Source organism: Syngnathus floridae, chromosome 14, assembly GCF_059516105.1.
Source record: "Syngnathus floridae isolate MCC-2025c chromosome 14, RoL_Sflo_1.0, whole genome shotgun sequence".
Lineage (NCBI taxonomy): Eukaryota > Metazoa > Chordata > Actinopteri > Syngnathiformes > Syngnathidae > Syngnathus > Syngnathus floridae.
The window spans coordinates 4,485,299-4,512,068 of record NC_142426.1 but is presented as its reverse complement, the minus strand read 5'-3'; the positions used below and the strand labels follow the sequence as shown (position 1 = coordinate 4,512,068).

General features: G+C 47.0%; 2 protein-coding genes across 7 annotated transcripts; one reads left to right on the top strand and one right to left on the bottom strand.

The window, feature by feature from the left end:
• The first annotated feature begins 248 nt into the window (after positions 1-248).
• LOC148387174 (oxysterol-binding protein-related protein 1) lies at positions 249-21,187 on the top strand. Of its 5 annotated transcripts, XM_088395685.1 has the most exons (16): positions 249-422; positions 3,704-3,795; positions 8,137-8,246; positions 16,768-16,902; positions 17,556-17,716; positions 18,445-18,548; positions 18,699-18,833; positions 18,982-19,079; positions 19,162-19,344; positions 19,410-19,517; positions 19,583-19,672; positions 19,748-19,874; positions 19,956-20,075; positions 20,145-20,268; positions 20,368-20,458; positions 20,611-21,187. In XM_088395685.1, exons 5-16 carry the CDS (start codon positions 17,683-17,685, stop codon positions 20,711-20,713), a joined length of 1,317 nt encoding a protein of 438 aa, XP_088251811.1. In that variant the 5' UTR covers positions 249-422; positions 3,704-3,795; positions 8,137-8,246; positions 16,768-16,902; positions 17,556-17,682; the 3' UTR covers positions 20,714-21,187. The 5 variants fall into 5 exon arrangements, with proteins under 5 accessions (XP_088251811.1, XP_088251814.1, XP_088251810.1 ...); XM_088395688.1 differs by lacking the exons at positions 249-422; positions 3,704-3,795; positions 8,137-8,246 and adding an exon at positions 15,209-15,363 and having other exon boundaries at positions 18,473-18,548; XM_088395684.1 differs by lacking the exons at positions 249-422; positions 3,704-3,795; positions 8,137-8,246 and adding an exon at positions 15,209-15,363.
• LOC148387175 (histamine H3 receptor) lies at positions 5,943-9,480 on the bottom strand. Of its 2 annotated transcripts, XM_088395690.1 has the most exons (4): positions 8,964-9,480; positions 8,175-8,341; positions 7,003-7,172; positions 5,943-6,930 (listed from the first exon to the last, which is right to left on the bottom strand). In XM_088395690.1, the coding sequence occupies exons 1-4, from the start codon at positions 9,205-9,207 to the stop codon at positions 6,396-6,398; spliced, it is 1,116 nt and encodes a 371-aa protein (XP_088251816.1). In that variant the 5' UTR covers positions 9,208-9,480; the 3' UTR covers positions 5,943-6,395. The 2 variants fall into 2 exon arrangements, with proteins under 2 accessions (XP_088251816.1, XP_088251815.1); XM_088395689.1 differs by having other exon boundaries at positions 5,943-7,172.
• Positions 21,188-26,770: the final 5,583 nt, after the last annotated feature.

Sequence of the window (26,770 nt, the reverse complement as noted above, 5' to 3'; positions counted from 1 at the left end):
ACTAACAAGTCAGTAGTATTTATTTTTTTTTATTTTAATTTTGTTTGTTTGTTTTTATTTATTTATTTACACACCGTTTAAATGTCAATTTCATGTGTTATGTGTAACCAATCAGATTTCAGTCACTAAATCTGACGTTCTACTTTTCCGTCCTCTGATTGGTTCAAAGCCATATCTTCTGATTGGTCTAGCTTAGGATTCGCACCAACGATTGGTTTAGAGGAGAACATGACTAAAGGTGCATTTTCATGGCGCTCTTTTCAAGAAGGGCTGAACTTCAAGAGTGGAGGTCAAGCAACACAGTTGTTTCAACCCAGTAATTGAGTTTTGGTGCATTTTCAGAGCAATATGCAAAGCTAGATAACGTAGACAGGTCATGCAAAAGCAAAGGAAGGAGGTCTGCTCTGCTGCATTGAATTTTGGTGAGTAGCATTTATTTATTTCAAGTTCTGTTGATAAATATTGATTGTGAGCTACTATATTGTAGTGCGGGATTTTGGAATTGTTTGGATGTGATGCAATGGAAGATAAAGGTACTGTTTCCTGCCTTAGTAGCAGTAGCAGTAACCCACAAACACTGCAGTTGAAATTGCAATTATCAACATTTTGTAAAATTAATAACCCTTAAACAACTGAGCATTATTGACTGTCACAAAAGTGTAAAGTTTGCTACAGCTCTTGAGTTACTTCTCATTAGATGTGGCACTAAAATCCTTGAACACATTTTTTTTCCCTGGATAAGGTGCAAACACTCGCACTGGCGTCCAATAATTAGTCCCGTGAGATACATTAGTGAAAAGGGACACAAATGCTTTCCTATTTGAACATTATTTTTGACAGTTTGGGCCCCTCAAGGTTGCTCTCCATGCACGTAGTCTATAAATGTGTGCACTTGCAATTAACCTATCAGACAAGACCTATGACAGCATGAACACAATCATCAAAAATAACCATTTTTTCCCCCCCCTGATATTAAAGTGCTTTATATTTCCCCGTGGCTCCCTTGTGGCTCAGGCTAACGAACATCTGAGCTTCTTGAGGGAGGTCGGTGTTATTAATGACTCCATTACCCATCACCCTGTGCGGTCGCAGTACACACACACACACACACACACACACACACACACACCTAAACACACACCCTCGCTTTAGGTCTATTTAGGGAGCTGCCAGCACTACAGGAGACCGAGAAAAGGATTCACAGAACGGGATGAAACAGACAGCATCTGTCCGTCACCTCTGATGATTCATCAGCGCTGATATTTCAACGTTTCGTCAAGCTTTCACTTTAGTTTTTCAACACATGTTGGTTCTGAGGCTGCACTGACAAATGATGCTCATCTGTAGAAAACCTGTACGTATGTACGTTTAACATAAAAATACCATTGCAAACATTTGAATTGGACATTTAAAAACGAAAATCAAATTGTTCATCCCTAATAACAATTTGAATCTAATTTCATTTGCATTTTTATCTTGTACTGTTATGGTTTTGTTGCTATTCTTATTTGGTTCTTATTGGAAAAACTCATCCTAAGTGTCTTCTATTGAGAGCTTGAACACCCCTCGATCAAAATCCAAGATGGTTGATTCCAAGTTGATGAAGCGCCTTTCTGAAAGCAAGCCACGCCATCCATTTAACAACTTTGCTAGCATGTCCGTGTGCCAAACACTTTTAATAAGCTTCAAGGGCATTCGATCGGGTCCAGAACTTTGCGTTGCCAAAGACGGACTGGCCCATATCATCCATTACATTAAATTGGGTGGCGGCCTCCAGCTCATATTTATGATTTAATTAAATTCACTTGTGAGGCGTTTCAGAACCACTGTGGCCTCTCTCTTAATGCCAGCCTAAGCAGACGCAAGCACACACACACAGACAAGTGCAAGTGTTGCCTTTCTGACGCGCGCCAAAGTGTGAGACTTTGTGGGCGCTTTGGCAGGAGCGTTCTCAGGGGCTCATTTAAAGCGATATAATTACACAGCCCCCCAGTATTCTACCATCAAAAAGCAACAGAACGGATGGCTCGTTCAGAGATAACTTAAAACCTCGGCGGTGTTGTGACGCCAACGTCGGCAAAGAACCGAGCCAGCCTTTTGTTGGAACTGGACTCTTGGAGACAGATGTTAGAGAGGAGCTGCAATGTGCAGGATGTGTGTGGAATTGCATTTTTTTTTTCTTCTAAATAATCAACAGACTTTATATCCAAAGTCCTCAGGAGAAAAAGCGGCTTCACAAACTTAGTAAGCAGGATGATACAATTGCGGAGTCCAGAATGAAATGATAGGAATCAGTTGCTACCCAAAACAGCAGCACCAACACGCATAATCCAATTCTTTGAAATTGTGGATAAACCGTGTTTTGACTGTAGTATGCCACCAATCTCTCCTTAATGAATATAAAGCCAGCACCATCTGCAATTGAGTAACAAAGCTGAGATTTGTGGAAATATTTGTTCATGTCTTCCCGCTCTGCTTCAGTGTAAAAATGTAGTTGGGTGCAAACTCCACATTGTTAGGCAGCACATTTCTCCTACTGAAGGAGACCTGGGAGACCTCTTATGGCATTCAATATGGGCGCCCGAGCGTGAGATCCAGATCCATTTGGCCGGCAGATCCGCTGGGAGTGTCTGGGGGTAACCCAATCTCTCACAACGGCACTCCACATCCGCGCAGCCATCTTTTCACCGCCCAACAGTGTCAGCAAAATGGACGCCGCAAACCTTAGGATTCGCTCCAGGGTTTAATGTTGTTGTGTAGTCCAGGTAACTTTATGGACACTATTTTGCTTGTGTCTACAAATTGCAAATGCGAAATAGTGATGATGGCAAAAAGGACAGATGGGTCGATAGAAAGATAGATTAGGACTCCACCTCTCGCTTCGTTTGTCTCAGTCATACCATTCCCCTTTTTAATTCCGAGCTTCCCATTCATCCCCGCCATTTTTTTTTTCATCCTTTTACCCTCACACACGCCTCCCCTCCCTAGCATGGCTTGTATTGTAAACAGCTCACAAAAGCATGACAAGGTCTCGGCTCATGTTCCCCCAGCCTCTGCTAGCTATTTGTTATTGTCTCCCTGCTAGCTCGCGTGTGTTTGTCTCCTTCTCGCTTTCTACTTTTTTTTTTTTTCGCTCGACTTGGCACGTCAGAGAAAGAGAGAGAGGGGGGAAAAAAGCAAAACTTAATTAAATATGGAACGAGACGGAGCAGGCATCTCTTTAAACCATCATGTCATTAAAATGGCATCCCAAGGAGATCCGCTTAAAAGGAAGACGTACAACAATGTCTTCTCAGTCATATATTTATGGGTCTGCTTATGTAAACATGCCCCCTTTATTCTCTATGTATATTTGGTGTCATTATCACTTTTTGTCGCGCTTTCCCCCATGAGATCTTTGCAGAGGCAAGAAGGTACTAGAGGGAATGTCATTAGAGGAGACAATTGCTACAGTGCTTCTATGATGCCGCACAAGGAAAACAAAAAAAAAAAACAAAGTTGCCGCCCTGCCTGGTGAAAGGCATCTACATTTGACTGCTTCGTGTAAATTGAGACGCTGCGGTGAGAGGTTTGGGCGACTACCGACTGGTCAGTACTAGGGAATGTCTCCAAACAGAAAGCTAGCATAGAAGCAATTGGGAGAATTACCCCTGTAAGTTATTTTTCCTTAATTGTGTTTTTTTTTTTTTTTTTTATTTCTCAGACCTAAAAACCTGACGTGAGATCACTTGTGTCCATCCATCCCCCAAGCCCTGTTCCATGTTGGAGGCTAGGATGTGGCATGGCATTTTGAAGGTGGGTGCCAGATGATGATGAGGTTTGGAGAGTTCGTGGGGCGCCGTATGAAAGAGAGGCACCTGGATTCCCTGTGCAGAGGGAAAAAGCTTTGTTGGCTGCAGCACTTTGCCGCCTTGCACTCCAATGTGATGTACGGCTAACACGCAAGTGCTTTTAATTTAAGCCTCAGGCACTTGATGCAAGTAGGCGAGTGTATAGCATAAACACACACACACATTCCCTCACGTGGAATGTGGACTCCCTCAAGCATACTGTAACTAAATGCCCCTCTCCATTCTATTGTTCTCTCAGTCTCTTCTAGCACAGGGTCAAAAGGCCTCCAAGTAATCTAACTAGCGCCGACTTAAGCGACAATAGGAAGGTCTGTCATTACCGTTTTACCCACAAGAGGCAGTAGCGCCCCCTGCCTCCCCCCACCCCCAGCAACCACTGAACCTGTCATATTGCTGCTATCCGGCCTGACCCCGCCGCAGCAAACCTGAGCCGAGTTGCCGGCGTCGACAGCAATAACCACTGAAGAATTGCTTTTAATCAACGTCTGAAATGAGGGTGACTTGAAGCGTTGCCCCATGCTGATTAAATGTAATTGTTTAATTGCCAAGTGCTGGTAACCCATCCTAAGAGGATTCTGATGGAATTATTTAATCTCTAGTCAGGAAATGCACTGCAGGAGAAAAAGCGGCGAGAAAAGGAAAAGCGGAGGAGGGGGGGAGGCGTTTTTTTTATTTTTGAGTCCTCATGAAATATGAAAGGTGCTTTGCATTAAGAGAACACTGGTACAGTGAGGTCCCGCTCTGACCTGCAGCAGAAAGTCGACTTTAGTGCCAAATACCACAACATACAAGTCATGGCCTCTTATATGAGTAGGCCGTGCTGTGCCGAACCTCACATAGGGCTTTCCGCACCCCCCACCCCCCATTTTATTTTAGGTCTGCTTTGAAGGCCACGCTGTTTATAAGATTAGACGAGAGATGATTTCAGCATTAGGTCATTCTAACAAAGGAGTTGAGCTATTCTCAAGGGCTTGTCTCACAGTCTCCTCTGATCACGGCCTGCTTCTCTTCTAATGCAGCTCTATAAACTTAAAGGGCACAGGTGCTCTCCATTAGGGGCCCACAGCTCTTAGATGCAGACATCCAAGGCCCCCCCCCCCCACCCCCATAAAACCAGTGTCTGTTAATTAGGGCTGGGGGGGCGGGGGGCAGCAGAAACATAAGCATGCAGACATGTTTACCAGATTAACACCTTTTCATCCATGTTTTTCACAGCACTCCAGTGTAATGCTTCAGCCCGTATAGTGCCGCCGCCGCCGCCGCCGTGGCACACATGCCATGACATTTCAATCTATCATCAAAATCAATAGTTGCTTTCCCGCTGGTATAACTGCACACAGTGCAAGTGTCCCCGCCTCACCGATGAACCCTGGCTCTCAATTCTGCTGATAAATGCAGCGCTGTCATCCCCAGGGAAATAGGCCTGACCCCCCCCCCTCCCTTTAGTCATAAGGATGGGTCGGTCCACACAGGAGTCAGGGGGGTGCAGAGGCCTGGTCCCTGCAGCAGTGCCTGTCCTCCCACCCAGCACCTGACCAGGAACCCAGATGTGACAACAATGGGAGTCCCCCGTGGGAGCCTGGCACTTGCAAAATGTAACCCCCCCCGTTATCTAACATGATGGTGTAATTATTGCTCCGGTGAGTCTACATCTGGACAAAAACTCCTGGAATGGATCAAGCTCAGTAGAATCATCCAGTCTGCACACAGGGGGGGAACATAAGCACAACTTTGCAAGGAAATTGGTAAAATACATGATTGAAAGAAAACAATAGTCAATCACTGTGCCATGATAGACAATTTGCACTAGCTAGGGGTCTTCGATACGACCTTTTTTCCGACCGTTACAAGTACTCCATTTTTGAGTGGTTCTCCATACCAGTACTGCTCTTCCAAGATGCACTGCAAATACAAATGTGTACTTTTTTTCCAAATTAGGTGACATTGTCTGCCTGAAGCTAAAAATCACTCAAGATGTCGTTGCAAATACGTTTATTACGTTGCATTTAAATGTTCATTCATTGCAGTCACTCAGAGAGCAATTTGGGTCAACGACACTTTGAAGCCTTCCAACGCGTTCAACGCTGCAAAGATAAATAGTGACATCTAGTGGTGATAAGAAACAAACACACTTAAACGGTACAGTACAGTCATTGATGAAAACATCTTTTTGCTCTCTTGGTGTCAACTTCATTGCAAAAATGTAAACATTTAGGGGAACAAGAGTGAGGATATAGTCCATTTTGCAAATGTGTTTGTTTGGCACGTTTCTTTATCATAGTGTAAATATTCTAAGTGACAATGGCAAAATGCTTTTTACACGTAGAACGACATCCTAGATGAATTTTCCATAAACGTCCACTTCATGGCAACACCACGGCGATAACAACATTGATTCGTTGTGCAAATATTGTGGAATTCAAGCTGAAGTTCGCACGACGGAATAGAAGCAATTCATTGACGACTGTAAACATGTAGTGTATATAAAAAATGAAATTATTGTGAGCATTTACATGTACTTCGCAGTTTGAGCTGTCAAGCGGGTCACCGGCCCGCCCGAAGGACGGCTAAAGGACGAGTGGAGCTCGCCGGCCGCTTTGGGCACAGAATTTTAGCAAAGGCCCTGCGGAAGCTGCTGTGACACAGCGGGTAGAGGAAAGGGTTAGTGGCCGAATTGAGCCACAGGAGCCAGAAGGTGACCTCATACCAGTGCTGCGGGATGCATCGCCCTCTGCAGGCGGCGCGGATGATCATCAGTAGGGTGTACGGTGCCCAGCAGATGGCAAACACGCACACAATGATGGCCAGCGACTTAGCAATTTTCTTATCTCTGGACAGACGGTTAGGCTGGGCCGCCCTGCTGCTGCTGCTGCTGCTGCTGGACGGGTCCACTTTGCCCAAATTGGGAGACGAGGATGGGGAGGGGATGGAGCCTCTGACGGCCAGTTTTCTTCCCGTCCCCCAGATGTGGCAAGAGGGGTTGGCTTCCCCTTGCCCGGGGGACACGGCTTCATTTAGCTGAAGGTTGAGCTGGGCCTCCCCGCAGCCGAGCCTCCTCCGGCGTATGTTCAGATAAATGCTGAGGTTGAAGAAAGCCACAGAGATGAAAGGGAAGACGAACTCCAGCATGGAGGCGCACAGCAGGAAGTACCAGGAGTGATAGAATTCGGCGAAGCACTCTTCATCGGGCACCCGACTCCGGCCCACCGCCAGTTCCCAAAATATGATGGCCGGGCCGTAGAGGAGAAAGGCCAGCACCCACACGGCCGTCATCTTGATGATGGCGGGATGAGACGTGCTCTGTCTGGCCCGGTAACTCACCTGCGGCAAACCGTGGCACAAATCACTTCCGGTTTGTCATTTCATTGCTTGTAATTGACGTCACCTCGTGCACGTCACGTGTCGTTAAATGTACATCGACACTGACTCCATGATTTCCTTTCAAAGGCACACTTTGTCGTGTCACTGCTGACGATCTTTTGTCTGTCAGTGTTCACAGAGGCAGGCTTTTAAGAGAATGTTGTTTGGCCAGTGGCCTGCTTCTGGCCGGCGTGATTGATCTCGCCACGTTGGGGGGGGGGCGCGATGGCTGCACCAGGGGGAGAAGGACCTCCAATGATCAAAGCTGGCTAATTGAAGAAGAGCCTCCCGCTTTCTCTCTCTTTGTGCTGAAATTTGTATTCATCGCTCTGATGTAAAGTGTTTGCTGGTGAAAGCAAAAAGAACGCTGCCTTTGTCTACGACGCCAGGCTTCGTCCCATTTTGGCGTCGCAACGCGTGGACGCGGATTTAATAATTTCATGCATGCAGGCCCCGGAAAAAAAAAAAAAGAAGCTTCAATAGGGATGCGGAGAGTTTGGAAAAATCAACACATCTAGTTTGGAGGAGAAGAATTGAGATTTACATTAGCATGGTGTTCTTTCCCAAAGCCAATTTTGTTTTCCATTCCTGACTAGAGAGTTTCCATCGAGTAGAGGGTGGCACAGGGCCCAGCTGGGTCAGCCATGATTAACCTGTGCAGATGGGCCCATTTGGGACAATGAGGTGCTGGTGTCACTGCCCCCACCACTAAGCTGGCACGCTGACCAATCTAGAATGAAGCCACTGACTACCCTGGCGGGCAAGACTATACACAGTCCCGTCTAATTTGTGTGAATTTTGAAATAATATAAGAAAAAATCACCCTTGATGATTTCTGATCTGGGCAACATAATCTAGGAATGACTTGACATGAAGCTTTTTGTCATGTAAGCTACTTTAACCTTTAGGGTGTTTATCGTTTCAGGTTCCCACAAAGGCCACGGGAAGAGAATGGCGACTCACTGCTCTGGTGACAGATTGGAAGCGGTCGTAGCTGATGAGGACGATGCTGAAGACGGATGCGGAACACAGCAGGTAGTCCATGACCAGCCACAGCTTGCACAGACCCCTGCCAAGCATCCATCGGCCCGTCAGGATGTAAGGCATGTACACCGGGATGCAAAACGCGCCTGGATAGAGTACATAGGATGAACAGCATCATTATTAACATTGCAAAGTTCATTCAAAATTAATTGGCCCCGCCCTCTGCATGGCCCTGATGATCATTTTTGTTATTTGAAACTCCCACGTGACCTTTCAAAGATGAACAGGTGTTCCTCTGATGGAAAAATTGAACAGTTTCAATCGTTCAACACTTTCCCTTGATTTAACACACACTTGCAAATGAAACATTCATTTTAGTAGTAAAATGTGACTGTGACTACCTTTGCAAAAAAAAAAAATTACTACAGCATGTGTAAGTCAAGCAGGTGCAGAGCTGTCCCATACAGCCAGAGTGGGAAGAAAAAGAAAAGAAAAAGAAAAATAAATGATTAATCATTAATCATCATTAATATGTCACAGCCAGCCAGTGTTTCCCTACATAAAGTTATTTGCAACCTGCTCGTGACAGTTGTGGACAAGTGTAGTCGGGGGTGAGCTGTGCCCTAGCTTTACTCCAAGTAGCAACGCCCCTGGATTACATCAAAGCAGGTTCAAATTGACATGAACCATATAAAATCGTTTTATCAAGGAGAAAACACGTCAGTTTGCACTCAAAGAAAGAAAAGTAATGCCTGAAGATGTACTTACCAACAAGAAAGTCCGATATTGCCAGATTCAGAAAGTAATAATTACATTGCCTCCTCAGACTCTTGTCCACTTTGAAAGCGAACATGACGAGCGCGTTGCCCAAAACTATCACGACCACCAAAGTCACCATCATCACCGTTAGAATGGCAAAGACCGGCCCCGAAAACGCCAAGTTGCTCTGCACTCTTGCGGGGCCATCGTCCAGTTGACGCCCGCTGGAGTTGGACTGGCTGCGCTCCTCCATGTGCTCCTTCCTTCCTTCCCTCCTTCCTTCCTTCCCTCCTTCCTTCCTTCCTTCCCTCCTTCTTTCCTTCCTTTCGGCGCGCCGTCCTCACCGCTGACGTTGAGCGCCGTTGTCCGACAGCCGCACATTCCAAACCTAATCGCGCTACTGTGCGCCAAAGTTGCCCTTCGAGTGGAGCGAAGGGTGGGTGGGCGGGCGTCAGGGCGACGACCTCGACCGACGCATCTCCCAGCGGTCGCTCTCATGCCACCCGGTGATTTAGCCATGCAGGGAGGGAGGAGCGTCGCCGTCGCGTCAAAAAATGATCGTGACACGAGTTGCCGATAGTTATAATCACAAGCATGCATCGAGTTCATCGCACTTGCTTACATTTAAAGGCTCGACCAATTTATGCAGGTTAGATTGATCTCATTTTTTTCCGAAAAGGCGATTTGTACCTCAATATTTTGGACAGAAATTTGTGGTGACACCCTGGCTGCCTAATTCAGCTACATTGTGCGAATTAAGTTACTTTTGAACTGATCAATGGATTTGAAGTACATTCCGTTGACACTGTCCAAATAAATGTACTTACAATTAATTTAATGGTTACATTTTTACTGTAGATTAAAAATTCAATTGAACTGCAATTTATATCCAGTGATGTTCCTGCAGTTTTGCAACAACACCAAAAATCCAAATGATCTTAATGATATTACATCGTCTGTGACGGGCTGTGTTAACATATCACAAACTCTGAAGTCACGCTTGACAAGCCATGCATTCTTAATTTATAATATACAGCCATGTGACACAACACCCTAAGTGCCATTATCCCGGTTGCGAGGAAATAATGGCTTATTTTTATGTCCCATATTAACCTTTACAGGCATGATCCGGCTAATTTTCTGCGCTCGCTCGACCACACAACGATAGCTGTAGTGGCGACGCCATGGAAACGTGAGTTAATTACAGATATCACCAGAGTCAATTAGTTTTGCACCTGGCTCCACGAACAGAGATTTCACCAGAGCAAAGCAGATTATGAGATGGTTTTGTACACCGAGATAGGCACTCGTAATTTCCTTGCTGTGAATCACTGTGATGATGCGCCCATTGAGCCGTGTGTTACGCTTTTTCACTGCTACAAAACCATCACAGACTTGATATTGAATTCCCAGATGGCACACACTATTGAGTAGTTATTCTTTTCAGTAAACACACACACACAGCATAATAACCATATCATGCAGGACTTGAGCACGGGAGCAGGCTGAAGTCCAAAACAATTGTTAATGAGTCAAATATGATTTCCCCTATAAAGGAGTGAGGTTTAAAAAAAAAAAAAAAAAAAAGGGGGGGGGGGGATGTACACAGCATCATCCTTCCCAAATTTGTATTTTTTTCTGCAAAAGCCTTTATCTGATCCTTATTGGGTTCGGACACTCTGTCCCCAGTCCCCCAGCTGAGACCCGAAAGAAATGAAAAACACTCGAGATTGCACTGCAACCTGCTAAAGGAGCCCAGAAAATGTTACTTTTCTCGCTAACATCTCACGGAGTTGTGAAATGAGGGACGACATGTTTCTTCACATTACAACCTAGATTATTATTTGCAGATTATATTTACAATGAGCAATGAACCAATACAATTGACGGCAGGTAACGTAAATTTGCTTTTCAATTGAGACACCAATGCATCTAGCTAGCTAGCAGCTAGATACCTTGCTAGCTAGCTATCTCGCTTATCTATCTAATACATATGTGTCCAACTCAAGTCCCGGGGGCCAGATATGGCCCGCCACATCATTTTATGTGGCCCGCGAAGACAAATTGTGCATAAAATTCGTGTGTCATTACTAGAATTGCAAATTGTCTTTACTTTTAATATCTTTTTTTTTTAAATATTTGACCAGTTTTTACTCTTCTGATTTGAAAACTACTTGTCAGTTTGTTTTGTAGCTTTTACTGTATAATATACAGTATTATATACAGTGTATATAATATGAGGTACTCATACATTTATTTAGGTTGACAGTCATAATGGCCCTCCGAAAGAAGCTATGACTGCAATGCGGCCCGCGAAAACAATGAGTTTGACACCCCTGATCTAATATATTTCTTTCATCAGTTTAAAATGGCCTTCAGAATATAAAATTGTTCCTGATGGGGGGGGATAAAAGGTTCCGCACACCTTTCTTTTCAATTAATCATGCAACATGTACCAAAACAGCAACCAAAATCTCTCATATCAAGTAAATGGCTGCTAATATAAAGGCCATAATATGTTCCATTCAAAAGATCTGGTTTAGTGAAAATGTCGGCAGCTACAAATAGCACTCATTTAGAAATGTAACAAAGAAGCTGGCGGGGGAAAAACAAGCTCATGTGTGGGTTGCAGTCCTGAATTAAAACGAAAAACATACTAGACGTGTAAGCCTGCGGGCGACTTGACTTAATACTTCGCCTTCAACACGTGTTGAGTTTAAAAATAGCTAAAACTAGAAAACTACTCGCTGCAGCTGGATTTGGAAAGACCTGAAGTGACTCATTTGAATATGGAGGACACTCTGAAACAAAGCCCGGCGGGTCCGTGTGTAGTGTTGTCGATTACACCGAGCCTGCTGTGGCATTCCATTATTTCTCCACTCGAGTGTTTGCGTGCGGCCACTGTTGCTCTGGAGTAGCCACGATAGCGTAGCAGACGTAGGCGCAACCGCCAGCCTAAATCACAGCAATCCCAAACAATGTCTACATTTGCTTGCCTTTTTGGGCATCTTGAGAGAGTCAAGAGTCATTGATATTTGTTACAAATCCACCTTATCCACCATTTTATTTGAGTGGGATAATTCATATCAGATAAGAATCATTTCATGTTTTGTTTGGAGCCATGTGACCAAAGTGGCTTCTTGCTATGCTTGGTCACAGCTCCCATGCTAATGCAGTCACGTCATTGCCAAAACAAAAGTCGCATGACTTCCGAGTCCAACAATCCGTTCGTTACCTGCTGCTGGCATTTAGTTGACTTGGGGTGTGGCCTGCTTATTGAATTTTTCATGAATCTATGAATCACAGCACTCCACCCACATTTCATAACGGCAACGAGCGAGGCTTCACGGAAACAAGCGCACTATTGATTGCAAGCATTAAATTAGAGAAGAAAGAAACATTTTGTTCCCGATATGAATCCTGGGTGCTCAGACACATTACTATTACGTATGTTTCTGTCTAGAATTATTCTGGTAATTCAGTATATATATATATATATTTTTTTTTACGGGGCAGTTATTGAATTTGGTGTCCTCATGCAAAGATATTTCTTGAATATAATTTAAGATGTATTGTACCTTCACTCTGCTCTGCTTATTTGACACATACTGTTGAGATTCCTCAGTCTTGATAGCAAGGGATGGAAAGGAGCTTTGTTTTGACACTGACAAACAACTATCGACCCAATAACGAGACAACACACTTGGTGGACCATCAAAATTCATCACGGAGATTGACGTGTCAAACCTTTTGGTGCCTTTGTCAACTTTTGAGCCATTCAAACAAGCTGGGCTTTAATATAGACACTCGCTGGCCACAATATTAGGAACATGTGCCGAGTCTGATTGGATCCAACACACACGACCGGAAGGGGAACCTTAAACCGATGTTTGTCGTAAACGGTAGAGTAACATTGATGTATCATTGGCCTTGTGGGTGTTGATGAAATGGGAGTGCATCAGGGATCAGCTGTGAGACCCTTCATTTTTTGCAGTAGTGAAAATACACATCAGGTGAAAGCAGAGGATTGAAAATTTAAATGACTCTGTGTTGAAAGACAGACTTTTTGCTCCAGGGTCATTTACATTCCCAAGCAGTGAAATAATTTTCTCCCACTCTAGTTGTGAGGGGAATACATACCTCTCACAGTCCCGTTGTCTGTCTGGCTCGTTCGCTTTTCCCTGTCCGTCCCGAAAATGTCCCTGCAGGGGATTCTATCTTGTGGTTCCTTTTGAAGCGGTGGCCTCACTTTGGCTCCATTATCTTGTCATTTGTGAGGGATTACGCTTCGGAGCGCTCGCATTCCAACCCCTTTGCTTAAGAAGTGTGACAGCTTACAATAATTGCCATGCTAATTAGGAACAAGTCAAACAGAGAGCGAGCGAGACGAGCTAGCTGCTTGTCCCTCGCCAGACCTGATTTGACGGATAGGCTTTAACAATTGAGTTACAACTCAACATATAACATAAAGCCAGGTCTGATCATCGGCCCATATCGACAAACAACATATTTGCACTTGAGGACATGGAGAAAAAAAAACAATACATGTATAGAAAACATCCAAAGACAAATTCGGATCACATCAAACCAAAATACCCTTTTGGTGTCAAACCAAAAAAAAAGCATTAATCAGCTTTCAGAAGGAGACGGCCATCTATCAATGGAGGTGTTTGCAAGGCATCCCGATAATAGACACATAACCCCATGTGTTCATCGGCTGACATTTAAAAGGAAACTGAAGTGTTTTTACACAGCATGGTGCACCCTCTCTGACCTGCTGTGTGCAAACATTAGATGAATAACACTCTTGTGGAAGGAACATCCAACTGTGGGATATAAAAGACTATCTTTAAAAAATGTTGGAGGGCCCCTACCTATTATTATTTTTGGGGGCCTAGATTTTGGTAAGCGCCCCTGATCACCGGTGCATCAATAGTTGGGCATGATCCCCCCCTTTGTAGCTTGGTGGACGTGCACTGTAAGGATTTGATGGCCAATACACCCTTACACTGTGCTACCTATAGAGGGCGCAAGCAGTGCATCACCAAACTGCTGAAAAGCGGCGCCTGCCCGCCTGTCAAAAACAGCCAAGGTACCAAACCCTGAAATGCCATCCAGAAAGACATTTTAACCTCAACCGTGTTAAAATGCACACATGCTTGCAGAACAGACGTCATTGGACCTGGACCACACAAATTCTAACCGACTATCAGGACAAGGTCGATCAGGTTCCTTGAGGTCAGGGGGGACGGCGACGACCTTATTGGTTCTAAAAATAAACATTTGACACTTGAGTCCTGTTTTAACATGGAAGCTTTTATATGAAATGTTGCCTGTCTGTAAAAACGTTGCAACATTTCCATTTGATAGATTCAGCATTGTGTCTTTTTGCGTTACTCTCGCTCGCTTGGTCTCTGTGGCTGACACCTGCTCCCTCGTTCAGACCAAACCAGCTTCATCTAGCCTTAAAATAATGGATATAACACTTTATGTGTGCTTGACAATTTTGTCCTTCTTTTCTTTAAAAAAAAAAAAAAAAAAAACAGGACGTGAGCAGCAGAGTGCAGATTGAAGGCCCTCTTTGGAAGGTACCCAGATGTCACTGTGCTCTTGCAATGTCCCTGCTCGGACCTCATTACCTTTAGTGGATAGACCAAGAGATGGCGTGCACTTATCTCACAGGTGTCAAACTCAAGACCCGGGGGCCAGATACGGCCCGCCACCTCATTTTATGTGGCCCGCAAAGACAAATTGTGCATCAAATTCGTATGTCATTACTTCTTCACTTTTAATATCTTTTTTTTTTTAAATATTTCACCAGTTTTTACTCGTCTGATTTGAAAACGAGTTATTTGTCAGTTTGTTTTGTAGCTTTTACTGTATATAATATGAGGTGGTCATTACATTTATTTGGGTTGACAGTCATAATGGCCCTCCGAAAGAAGCTATGACTACAATGCGGCCTGCCAAAAAAACGAGTTTGACACTCCTGGTCTAACTTAAACATTTGCGATTGACTAAACTGATTATTTTCCACACTGAAAAAACAATCAACTAAGCTTTATCTTTCAATAACATTCGATAACCAGATATTCGCCGATGATCATAAGTATTGTAAAATGCTCAATAGGCCTGATCAGTGGCTGGGATGAGTGATGAGGAGGTGCTTGTAGCATTTGCTCATGTGTGGTAATCTCTGGTGAAAGATCCCCTTTTATGCTTAGGTCCGCATTTAGCTTGCAGATCAGTGCGCACTCGCACATACGTTGGGATGCGCGAGGGAGGGGGAAGCTGAGGTGTGTGCACGCTCGCATGTTGGCCATTTCACTTCCAGACAAGCGTACTGATAACACAGGCTCGCTTTTGCCAAGTGAGAGGAGACACAAGGAAGGCCAGGTTCCTCATTCAGGTCTGTCCATTTTGTTGTCTAGTTAAATGTTATGTTGGCTTGATCTTAATTGCCACAAAAACATTGAGCGGCATCTTTCCACGGGCTTCATTTACATTTAGAATGTGAAAATGAGATTGCTCTAATTGCTGATGACTACCTGTCTGGCTTTTTAATTGAAACCGGCCTCTGATAGATGAAGCACAACATTTCTGTGCAAATGAGATCCTATTAAATACTTTTTTTTGGAGGGGATTGTAATGGAAGGCAAACTTCTGAAATTGCACGACTCAACTTGAATGCTGAATGAGGACGTGCATTGTCTGCTCTCCTGTCAGAAGCGGCTCGATGAAAATGCCAGTGCATACTAATTCAATCATTCTCAACTTTCTTGTGTAAAAATGACCTCACAATCTTTTTTTTTTTCTGCGCTAAGCTACTGCTACTACTTTATATACTAAGTGGATTATATTTCCACCAGGCTGAGGTTGATATTGCATGAACACTAATTCCAGCATCCTATTAGCCCACGTGGCGTCCTCCGGGCCTGGTCGTGTACTGTTTCACTCCAAAGTCTCGGCAAATATCCAATGGAGAAGCGCGCCTAATTCCTCTGAGACTTTTGCGGGGAACGTGATGTTGCTCCTCAGCAACGTTGGCGTGTTTTGACCCACTTGGGCAGCAGCAGCTGTCCTGCGCCTATTCCTGCAACAGTGTGTTATGTAAAAGAGTCGCAAGGTTGAGCTGCAAGTAGACAACAAGCTTCAGTTCCCTAGTGAAGCTCTCAACGGCAAATTTCAAACAGCCCTCAGCACTTCTTTTTCTTTCTGGGTGGTTTGCCAAGGACAAGCATCCCTCCCGATTCTCCCATCGGCACGGCCATCAACGGGGCTTAAAATAGACACGTTTGTGCTCATGAGGGGACAATGAGAGAGCGAACGAGCTGGCACGGATTGTCGGACAACAAAGTGTTCACTTCCCGGACGAGCCAAGAGCCTGCAACTGTTTGCTGGATAATTAGTCCAAACAAAGTCCGATTTCATTTCTATGCTGTTCAGCCGTTAGTGAATTATGATTAATTTGCTTGTTCAGTGTCAATTTGACTTTTTTTTAATTTTAAATTGAACACTCAATGAATCGATTTTTAAATAATGGTTAGCCCTGCTTTTATGGCTGTAAGGATGAGTGACGGATTAAGTCAAGCAGCACGAGATGATCATCTGCTGCTGAGGTTCAGGTTACACTAAAGAGACACTCAATCCTGGCGTGAGGATCGCTGGCCTCGGGGTGTTTGGTTCGGATCAGAAGAAAGCGGATCTAATGGCCGGATCGCCAGCAGGACCCATCAAAGGAGTCACCGTGTCACTGTGTGTCCTTGATCTGCTCTCGCAGTTGTAGTGAAATATTGGTTACATTTTTGTGCAGGTGCTGATCCTGAATTTCTGACGGAGCTCTGACGGAGGACCTGCAGGCGATCGCCGGCGAGCACCACGAGCTCAAGCGTGGACACGAGCAGGTCGCCCACCCTCGCCCAAGATGACTTCTATGATGCTGTGTCAGGTCAGCACATCCAAACCGAACGGCTGCTCGTCGAAAAGCAAAAACATTTATTTAAACGAAGTCCGAGAACTGACTCAGGTAGTTCATCTGCTCCGTGTGGCCTGAGACTATTGTGATGTTATTAGTGGTTGGCAGCAGTTGACAAAATGGCCAAAAAATGGACACACACTTTTCATTCGCATTGATTTCGGGTTTTTTTCAGATTTCACACGTTGTTTTGCACCGACGAGAATGAATATGGACTGTTTACGTGTTTGTTCACGAGGAGAAGTCTCCCTCAGGGATGGCTGCATTATTCATCGAGCGCTCTGAGCACTGACCACACACACACGCACGTATGTGCTGTGAGACGCCGAGCTCAGCACTTCCTTGGTATTTGTGCTGAGCGGAATGCCATGTAAAAAAACACAATCATGGAGATGTACGCCCGGGCGGAGCCACTGAACATGTAATGATGTGACAAAGTTGTAATGAATGAGCCAGGTCGGCGCAATATTGTGCGCCTCGGCGAGCAAACACGCTGCCTCGCCGTGGCTTCTCATTGGAATACAACGCTCAGGTGGGGTTTGGCCGGGAGGAGGAGCGCCAATGGAGTTGCGTGTTATTTACGGACGGCCGACTGACGAGGTTGTCGCCGGCCGTCTGCCCCACAGAGCTGAGCGGCTTTCCTGTCGGCGGCCAGCGACTCCTGCGAAGAGGACGAGGGGAAAGACGCCCCCCTTCTCAGCGGCCGCCGCCATCCCAGCGCGCTCGCCACCGTAATGTCAGGGGAGGGTAACCATGGCAACCGGAACAATGACGCCAAGAAGCACAGGTGGGACACGCTCTGTTTATTTGCAAACCGGCCGAGGTGATGTTTTGCTGCTTGCGTTGACAATCTTCAAGCGATATCTTCCATAACTTCATAACTTGTGTTTTTGCGAGCGTCCCATCCATCCATCCATCCACCTGCTTTAGTTTTGCCAGGTGCTTTGCTGCTGGAAGAAGGGACAGATAATCTTTCATTTCCACAGAGCCTCCTTCTCTTGCTTGATCCAACAAGTGATCTTTAAAATCATTTAGCAGGTTCTGGCACAAAAGAAAAAAAAAGCTATTATGATGCTCATTTCATTGAACTTACTAAATTGAGACAATGAAAAATGTTCAACTTTTTAGACCTAACACTTCCAAACAGAAGTCAGACAAACTCAGATATCGGTTCTAATCATACTTAGACTAACAGTTATGAAAAAGAGTCCACCTGAATGTCGGTGGGGAGAGGCAGGAGGAAAATAAAATGGGCCATCTTACATCTTGTGTTCCGACAAGCGCAGATGGAGCCAGCCAGCACGCAGCCTCTTTCTGTCTTGTTTATTTAACAGAAATAATGGCGTGTATTTGGGTAGGCACCATATGCCTGCTGCACAAATAAACTAAAACAGACCCACACACACACACAGCTGCGTCCGTTTGCAAATTTGCACTTGACACGTTTGCTGGCGAGCTGAGCGTTTTGAAGATGGAAATGTGTCATCGAAAGCTTCATGTTGTCCTGAATTCTAGCTGACTCTTCAAAACCGCTGTTCCGTAGAACATCTCTGCCGGTTCCGATGTTCTCCCGAAATGATGTCAGCATCTGGAGCATCTTGAAGAAATGCATCGGCATGGTGAGGACAAACCAAAATCTCTTTTTTCCATGTGTTGCAAGGCCTCAAGAATGCTTGCGTGCTCTACTCGAAAAGTCAAAACCTTCTGTGTATTGTTTTGTAGCTCCAAAGTCACATAAATGCTTCTCACATATGAACGTGGTCTCTCAGGAGCTGTCCAAGATCGCCATGCCGGTAAACCTGAACGAGCCTCTGAGCTTCCTCCAGCGGCTCAGTGAATATATGGAGCACACCTACCTCATCCGCCGGGCCAACGCCGCCGACGACTCTGTCGAACGGATGAAGGTAACGCCTTCATGCTCTTGAGAAGAGCTGATTTGCAAATGCTAAAGAAATCAGGCTAATTCCAAACAAACAAGTACAATTTGACCGAGCAAGCGACAATGTGCTCCTTAGTCGATGGCAAACAAAACTAACCGTTGTCTGTTGGTAGTGTGTGGCAGCGTTTGCGGTGTCAGCCGTGGCGTCGCAGTGGGAGAGGACGGGCAAGCCCTTCAACCCGCTTCTGGGCGAGACCTACGAGCTCATCAGGTACGAGGATTTGCTGGTCAGCTTGATGATTGCGCTTGTAATCGTGACGTCGTTGATCTTGATTGGTCTCGCTGTCCTCCAGAGATGATTTGGGCTTCAGGTGGCTTTCCGAGCAGGTGAGCCATCACCCTCCTGTCAGTGCCTTTCACGCCGAGGGCCTGGAGGAGGATTTCGTCTTCCATGGCTCCATCTGCCCCAAAATCAAGTTTTGGGGTAAAAGCATAGAAGCGGAGCCCAAAGGAGTCATCACACTGGAACTTCCCAAGTGAGCATCAAGCTGTCAACTTTTGTCTGTCGCGTCCATCTTCTCACATCTGTCCTCCTCCAAAGGCACAACGAAGCCTACACCTGGACCAACCCCACCTGCTGCGTCCACAACATCATCGTCGGTCAGCTCTGGATCGAGCAGTACGGCAGCGTGGAGGTCGTCAATCACAAGTAATGCTCCTTCCATTGTTTGTGTGTGTGCATCGGAGGAGGCGTGACCAAAGCTTGTGCGACAGGACCGGTGAGTGTTGCAGCATGACCTTCAAACCTTGTGGCCTCTTTGCGAAAGAGCTTCACAAAGTAGAAGGATACATTCTGGATAAAAGGTAGCATGTGTTTCGCAACATTTGGACAGCCTAACCAAACCTTAGTGTTAACTCTAACCTCACCATCTTGTGCAGCAAGAGGAAGCTCTGTGCCATCTATGGCAAATGGACCGAGTGCTTATACACGGTGGAGCCTGCTACCTTCGATGCCCACAAAAAATGTGACAAAAAGAGTTCGGAAGACAAAAAGGCCTGCAAAAGGGTAAAGCTCCTGTTTTTTGCATTTCTATTCTTTCTGTTGAGTCAATGGTGGCTGAGCATGCATGCGTGTATGTGGCTTCAGAGCAGCGTAGACGAAGAGCCCAAGGAGATGCCGCCGCCGTCTGACGCCGAGACGGTGCAGGTGATCCCGGGAAGCGAGCTCATCTGGAAGATAACGCCTCGTCCCGACAACTCAGCCAAGGTTAGCCGGTTCGAAAAACCAATTACGTCTTATTCTCTCTGGTACATTTCCTTGTGTTGCTTTTTGCAGTTTTACGCCTTCTCCACGTTCGCCATGCAGCTGAACGAGCTGGACAAGAGGATGGAGGGACTTCTGCCAACCACAGACAGTCGTCTTCGACCTGACATCCGTGCCATGGAGAACGGAGATATTGGTATGACCACGCATGCGACTCAAGCGGCAAACATATTTGGGAAATGTCGCAGACCCCATGACAAGGCTTTTTGGCTTTGTGTGTGTGCTCATATGGTAGACGTAGCAAGTGCAGAGAAGAAGCGACTGGAGGAAAAACAGCGGACAGCCCGGAAGAATCGTGGCAAGTCGACAGACGCCTGGAAAAACAGGTAATTAGGTCATCTATGAGCTGCATTCACTCATGGAAAAAATCGCTGCACTGGGACCAGCAGGGTTCACCCTGTTGACTCTTTGCTGCCCCTATCAGGACAGCGTCCGCAAATGCACATCTTGATCATGAATTGTTGTTCAACATCTAAAGGTGGTTTCAGCAGGGAGCCAATCCACACAGCAAAGCTCAAGACTGGCTGTGCATGAAAGGTTACTGGGACAGGAAGTACACGCAGTTGCCCGACATCTACTAGCACCGGCAACCGCAACGTTTCCTTTCCTCAAAACTTTCAAAACTAAGTTAAACGGATTCAGAACTGCCAGCACGTTAGGACCAGTGTGAACGATAGAGCACAAAGTTAAAATGCATTTTGACGTCATTCAAGAGACTTATTATTCATTCCCTGTGTGATTTGATCCTTAGTTTTATTTAGTGTAGATTTTTGCACTCTTTTTTTCAAATAGTGTTAATGCTTTGCTTGCCATAGTGAACATTTGTACATGTCAGGAACATGTATGGAGTAGGAGCATTACATTGATTTGTTTTTGTACATCGGCACAATAAGCTGCTCTCTGACTGTGAAAAGTCACGTCTGATGACGTACGCATACGATAAGTGCATGTGAATCACGGTAACTATGCAAGCACTTCCACTAGCCTCATCAGGTGAGTAGCTGCTCTGTAACAATCTTTCCTATTGTTCAATAAAAGCTCAATTACAACGGAAAGCTCCTGGTCTCACTTGCTTTTACTCAGTGCTTCTCAAACAGTGGGGCGCGCTGACACTGATGGCTCGTGAGTGAACGATTCGATCAAAAGACCGACTCTTTTCAGTGAACGAGAGTGAACGAATCCCTTCTAAGGTGATTTTTTCTTTTTTCAGTTCATATGACTTCAACCAGTAGGTGTCAGTAATGCGCATTGAAGTTGGTGCCACCTCGCCGTAAAACAAAACAAAGAAGAAAATGACGTAATTTCCTGTTTACGAACAAGTTGTGAATTGCACAACTCGTTCGTAAACAGGAAGTTATGATAACTTATCATATGCAGGTGCCACCGAGCGCTGGTGTTTCTTAGCAACTGAATTGAAAATGAGTCCACGGGAGCACTGCAACGGCCGCAGAATTTTTGCAAAAACAATTCATTTTAGGATGAACTATCGATACAAATATTTTCATTTGATTGAACGCAATGGCGTTAACCACTCGACCAGAGCCTGCTCGGAAACAAAAGGAGATTTGGTCATATTGATAGGGTATCCATCCAAACATGTTCGGTGTTCAAAGTTTCAACGGATTGTCCGAAGCAACCCTTTCCGCAGTAGTCACCATGACAGGCGACCACCTGGTGGTGTCAGTGTGCCGAGCGCCGTTGGACGATCAGGAGAAGAAGATTTGAATCGACAGATGTGACGTCAGGGCTGTAGGTAAATTGAAGACAGGTGTGCTCAAGGGGAGTTATCATATGCAGGTGTCACCGAGCGCGTGGCGGCGGACGGTTTCTCAGGTAAGCTGGCATGCTAGCAAATGTTTGTCGTCTCCTGCCGTCTCTCACGACGGACGCCATGTTTGTTTGTTGGAGGATTTTCCCACGGTGACTGTAGGCGTCGAAGTTAACTGGAGACCGCAAGGAGAGTTTTCAAATAGCCTATCCAAAGGAGCCATGGCCTATCCAAAGGAGCCATGGCCTATCCAAAGGCGCCATGGCTTTCAAGATGGCGGCGCGTGCACACGCAGCGGCCACTCTCTGTCCCGTCAGTACGGTGATTTGTTCGTCTAATGAGTGTTCGTCCGACAGTCTTGTGTGTTCGTCTCGTCCGTGCTACAAGTACAGCAGGCAGGTTCTGCTTGACATCGGCAGAAGTGGGTTTTGCGGCGTTCTGGACTTTGAAGCGTCGACATTAAAGGCGCTCGGACTGCTACGTCCTGATCCGTCGCCGACCTCACCGGCTATTCCTCCCCCGGTTGGGAGTCGTCGGAAACGGTGTGCGAGGAAGCAGAAGAGGGGCAAGCGCGGAGGCGTCCGGGCCAGGCTGGCGGCCAACCCGGCGCGACCGGCGGTGCCCTCCATTCTTCTGGCGAATGTTCGATCGCTGGACAACAAAATGGATTACGTTCGCCTGCTGAGGTCTACGAACCGGACGGTGCGGAACTGCTGTGTGCTCGTGTTCACCGAGACCTGGTTGAGTGACAACATTCCGGACTCTGCGGTGCATCTGGAGCGGCTAGCGTGCTATCGGGCGGACCGTGCCATTGTACGAGGGGGAAAGTCGCGAGGAGGTGGAATATGCGTCTACATCCGAGAAGAATGGTGCCGGGACTCTGTGATGGTATGTAAGCACTGCTCGCCGCTTGTGGAGTTTGTGATCATTAAGTGCCGTCCTTTTTATCTGCCGAGGGAATTTACCGCGATTCTGCTAGTCGCGGTATACATCCCGCCTTCCAACATCGAAGGAGACAGGACCGCGGCGCTTGGCGAACTGTACCAGGCCGTCAGTGAACAGCAAACGGCGCACCCTGACGGTTTCACCATCTTCGCTGGAGACTTCAATCATGCCAACCTGAAGTCTGTCTTCCCGAGGCTTCACCAGCATGTTCCTTTTCCGACACGTGGAGACAGCTTCCTGGACCTGGTCTACTCGGCGCAAAAGGGAGCCTTCAAAGCCACCCCCCTCCCCCATCTGGGGCTTTCTGACCATCTCACCGTTTTGCTTTTGCCCGCATACAGACAATTGGTAAAGGCATCCAGGCCGGTTCGGAGGCAGGTTCGAGTGTGGCCTGAGGGTGCCTTCGATGCACTTTGTGACTGCTTCGACACCACTGACTGGGACTTGTTTAAGCAGGCAGCCACCTACAACGATTGGACGGACATAGAGGAATATACTGACTCTGTTACCTCTTACATCACGAAGTGCATCGATGATGTGACTTGCTCGAAATCCGTCGTCACTCGCGCGAACTGGAAGCCGTGGCTGACGGGGGCTGTCCTCAGACTGTTGAGGGCCAGGGACAAGGCTTTCAGAGCAGGGGATGAGGCTGGCTTGAGGACAGCGAGGGCCGACCTGTCCCGAGGCATCAAAGAAGCGAAGAAGGCGTTCTCGTGCAAGGTCTCCACCCATTTCAAGGACAGCAAGGACGCACGTAGCCTTTGGCGGGGCATTCAGACCATCACAGACTACAAGCCCGCGCCGAGGAGCTGTGAGGGCGACGTCCGCCTGCTGAACGATCTGAACCGCTTCTTTGCTCGCTTCGACGCCCAGAACAGCACTTGCCCGCTGAAGACCACTCCCCCCCCACACGAGCAGCCCCTGCGCCTCTCTGCCGACGGTGTGAGGAGGGCGCTTGCCGCTATTGACACCCGTAAGGCGGCGGGCCCTGACAACATCCCGGGTCGAGCGCTGAAGGACTGCGCTGGGGAGCTGTCGGGTGTCTTCACAGACATCTTTAACGTTTCCCTGCAGCAGGCCATCGTCCCCTCGTGTTTCAAGGCTGCCACCATCGTTCCTGTGCCGAAGAAACCTGCACCGTCCTGCTTCAATGACTACCGCCCTGTGGCACTGACGCCCATCATCATGAAGTGCTTTGAGCGGCTGGTCTTGGAGCACATCAAGTCCGTTCTCCCCCCCCACCATTGACCCTTTCCAGTTTGCGTACCGTGCCAAGCGGTCCTCTGAGGATGCCATCTGCTCTGCCCTCCACTCGGCCCTCACCCACCTGGAGAGAAAGGACTCATATGTGAGGTTGCTGTTTGTGGACTTCAGCTCTGCCTTCAACACCATTGTGCCGCAGCGACTCATCTCCAAACTCGACGAGCTGGGCCTCAGTACCTCCCTCTGCAACTGGATACTGGACTTCCTCTGTCAGAGGCCTCAGGTGGTGCGTGTTGGCGACAAAATCTCCGCCAGCATCACGCTGAGCACGGGGGCCCCCCAGGGCTGCGTGCTCAGTCCATTGCTCTTCACCCTGCTGACGCATGACTGCACTGCGACCTACAGCGACAACCGCATAGTGAAGTTTGCTGACGACACGACTCTGGTGGGTCTCATCACGAAGGGCGACGAGACTCGGTACAGGTCGGAAGTTGACCTTCTGACCACGTGGTGCAGGGACAACAACCTCCTGCTGAACGTCAGTAAGACCAAGGAAATCATTGTGGACTTCCGGAAGGGTCACACAACACACCTGCCGCTGATCATCGACGGTGCTGTGGTGGAGAGGGTGAGCTGCACCAAGTTCCTGGGGGTGCACATCAGTGAGGACCTCTCCTGGTCCGCGAACACCTCGTCACTGGCAAAGAAAGCTCAGCGCCGCCTGTATTTCCTGCGGAAGCTCAGGCGTGCATGTGCTCCTCAGGCAGTCCTGTCTACATTCTACCGTGGCACCATTGAGAGCGTCCTCACCAGTTGCATCGCTGTCTGGGGTGGTAACTGCACTGAACAGAACTTGAAGGCCCTGCAGCGCATAGTGAATACGGCTGGTAAGATTATTGGTGCTTCGCTTCCCTCCCTGAAGGACATTTACACCTCCCACCTCGCCCGCAAGGCAACCTCGATTGCCAGAGATGTGAGTCACCCAGCTCACTCCTTGTTTGACCTCCTGCCCTCTGGGAAGAGGTACAGGAGCCTGCGCTCCCGCACCACCAGACTCGCCAACAGCTTCTTTCTCCAGGCTGTTAGGGCCCTGAACTCGCTACCCCCTTCTGCGTAGCGTGCGGCACTGTTGCGCTATTTTCGGGAATGTCTGCTGTACGCGTTTTTACGCTCCTCTTAATTAATTATTTATTTATTTATTGTTGTGTTATTTATTCATTATTTATTCGGCACGCTTTTGTTATACTTGTTTACTGTTTGTCTGTTGTGAGCCATGTCTTGTCACCGTGGGATAGGGGGGAACGAAATTTCGGTTTCTTTGTGTGTCTTTGGCATGTGGAGAAATTGACAATAAAGCTGACTTTGACTTTGACTTTGACTTTTGACTATCCAAAGGCGCCATGGCCTATCCAAAGGAGCCATGCCCTATCCAAAGGAGCCATGGCCTATCCAAAGGAGCCATGGCCTATCCAAAGGAGGCATGGCCTATTCAAAAGAGGCATGGCCTATCCAAAAGAGGCATGGCCTATCCAAAAGAGGCATGGCCTATCCAAAAGAGGCATGGCCTATCCAAAAGAGGCATGGCCTATCCAAAAGAGGCATGGCCTATCCAAAAGAGGCATGGCCTATCCAAAAGAGGCATGGCCTATCCAAAAGAGGCATGGCCTATCCAAAAGAGCAATGCCATATCAAGTCAAGAATCAAGCAGCACGCTGCAAAAGTTGACGTGTGCGGATCATGTGCCAGGAGGGGGCAGTGTGGTTGCCTTTGGTTATGGGTGCACGACGGAAAGGTTGCAGGTGTGGCCAGTGTTTGGGGCTCTGATGGTTGGTCTTGCTTAAGAGGTGTGCTGTGGTTGTGGCTTGTCTGGATCCAGCGTTGTCTTGTGCTTGGTTGCCATTGACGGCTCACTTGGGGGAGGACGTGGTTACGTGGATGGAGACAAAACTAAACTTTGATGTGGATCCGAATGTTCAATTTTGCCATATGACTTGTACCATTATGTGTGTCTTTTTCTAACCTGCCACTGTTTTACTTGCTGCATTCTTTTTTCTCTTCCTCGGTATAGGGCGGCGTTGGAGCGAGCCGATTCCGAATGTCCAATTTTGCAATTTGACTTGTACCATTTTGTCTTTTTCTAACCTGCCACTGTTGCACTTCATCTAATCCTAACCTACCACCACTGTGGTACTTGCGTTGTTTGTTCTCCCCTCGGTGTAGGGCAGCATTGGAGCGAGACTGTAACATTTTGTGTCTTTTTCTAACCTACCACTGTCGTGCTTGATCTAAGCTGTGTGTCCTTTGTCCTCGAGGTGTAGGGGGCGGTGTTTGGGCGAGCCGGTCCACGAGGAAGACATAATGATGCGAGCAGCGCCCAACTCATTGTGTGTTCTGCCATTTGCAGGCTGGACGCAAAAGGAGGGAGGGGGGCACAGCCCGATCCGACCCGGCGACGGTCACCAAAAGCATCTAGTCGCTGTGATCAAGTAAGCAAGTGACCGACAACTTGGGGTGCTCTTTGAGTTTCTAACATTTGTTTCTGTTTCTGCAGATGGCGACCGGGACGTGACACAATCAGATCAGAGGTGGACTGACTGCTGTGGCATTGATCTGAAGTCGCAGAGTTCTGAGGGAGACCCGCTTCCCTGGAGGCGTCGAGCTGCGCAGCGCTAACGTTAAAGTTAAAGTCCCAATGATTGTCACACACACAACTGGGTGCGGT

Bases quoted from the DNA above. Each gene is read 5' to 3' on its own strand.
- LOC148387175 (XM_088395689.1), bottom strand. From the start codon at position 9,207: ATGGAGGAGCGCAGCCAGTCCAACTCCAGCGGGCGTCAACTGGACGAT. The intron at 8,342-8,963 runs GTAAGTACATCT...TACTCTATCCAG, and splicing joins AATATCGGACTTTCTTGTTG to GCGCGTTTTGCATCCCGGTG. The intron at 7,173-8,174 runs GTGAGTCGCCAT...GGTTTGCCGCAG, and splicing joins TCCAATCTGTCACCAGAGCA to GTGAGTTACCGGGCCAGACA.
- LOC148387174 (XM_088395685.1), top strand. From the start codon at position 17,683: ATGGCAACCGGAACAATGACGCCAAGAAGCACAG. The intron at 18,834-18,981 runs GTAACGCCTTCA...GTCTGTTGGTAG, and splicing joins ACTCTGTCGAACGGATGAAG to TGTGTGGCAGCGTTTGCGGT. The intron at 19,673-19,747 runs GTAGCATGTGTT...CATCTTGTGCAG, and splicing joins GGATACATTCTGGATAAAAG to CAAGAGGAAGCTCTGTGCCA.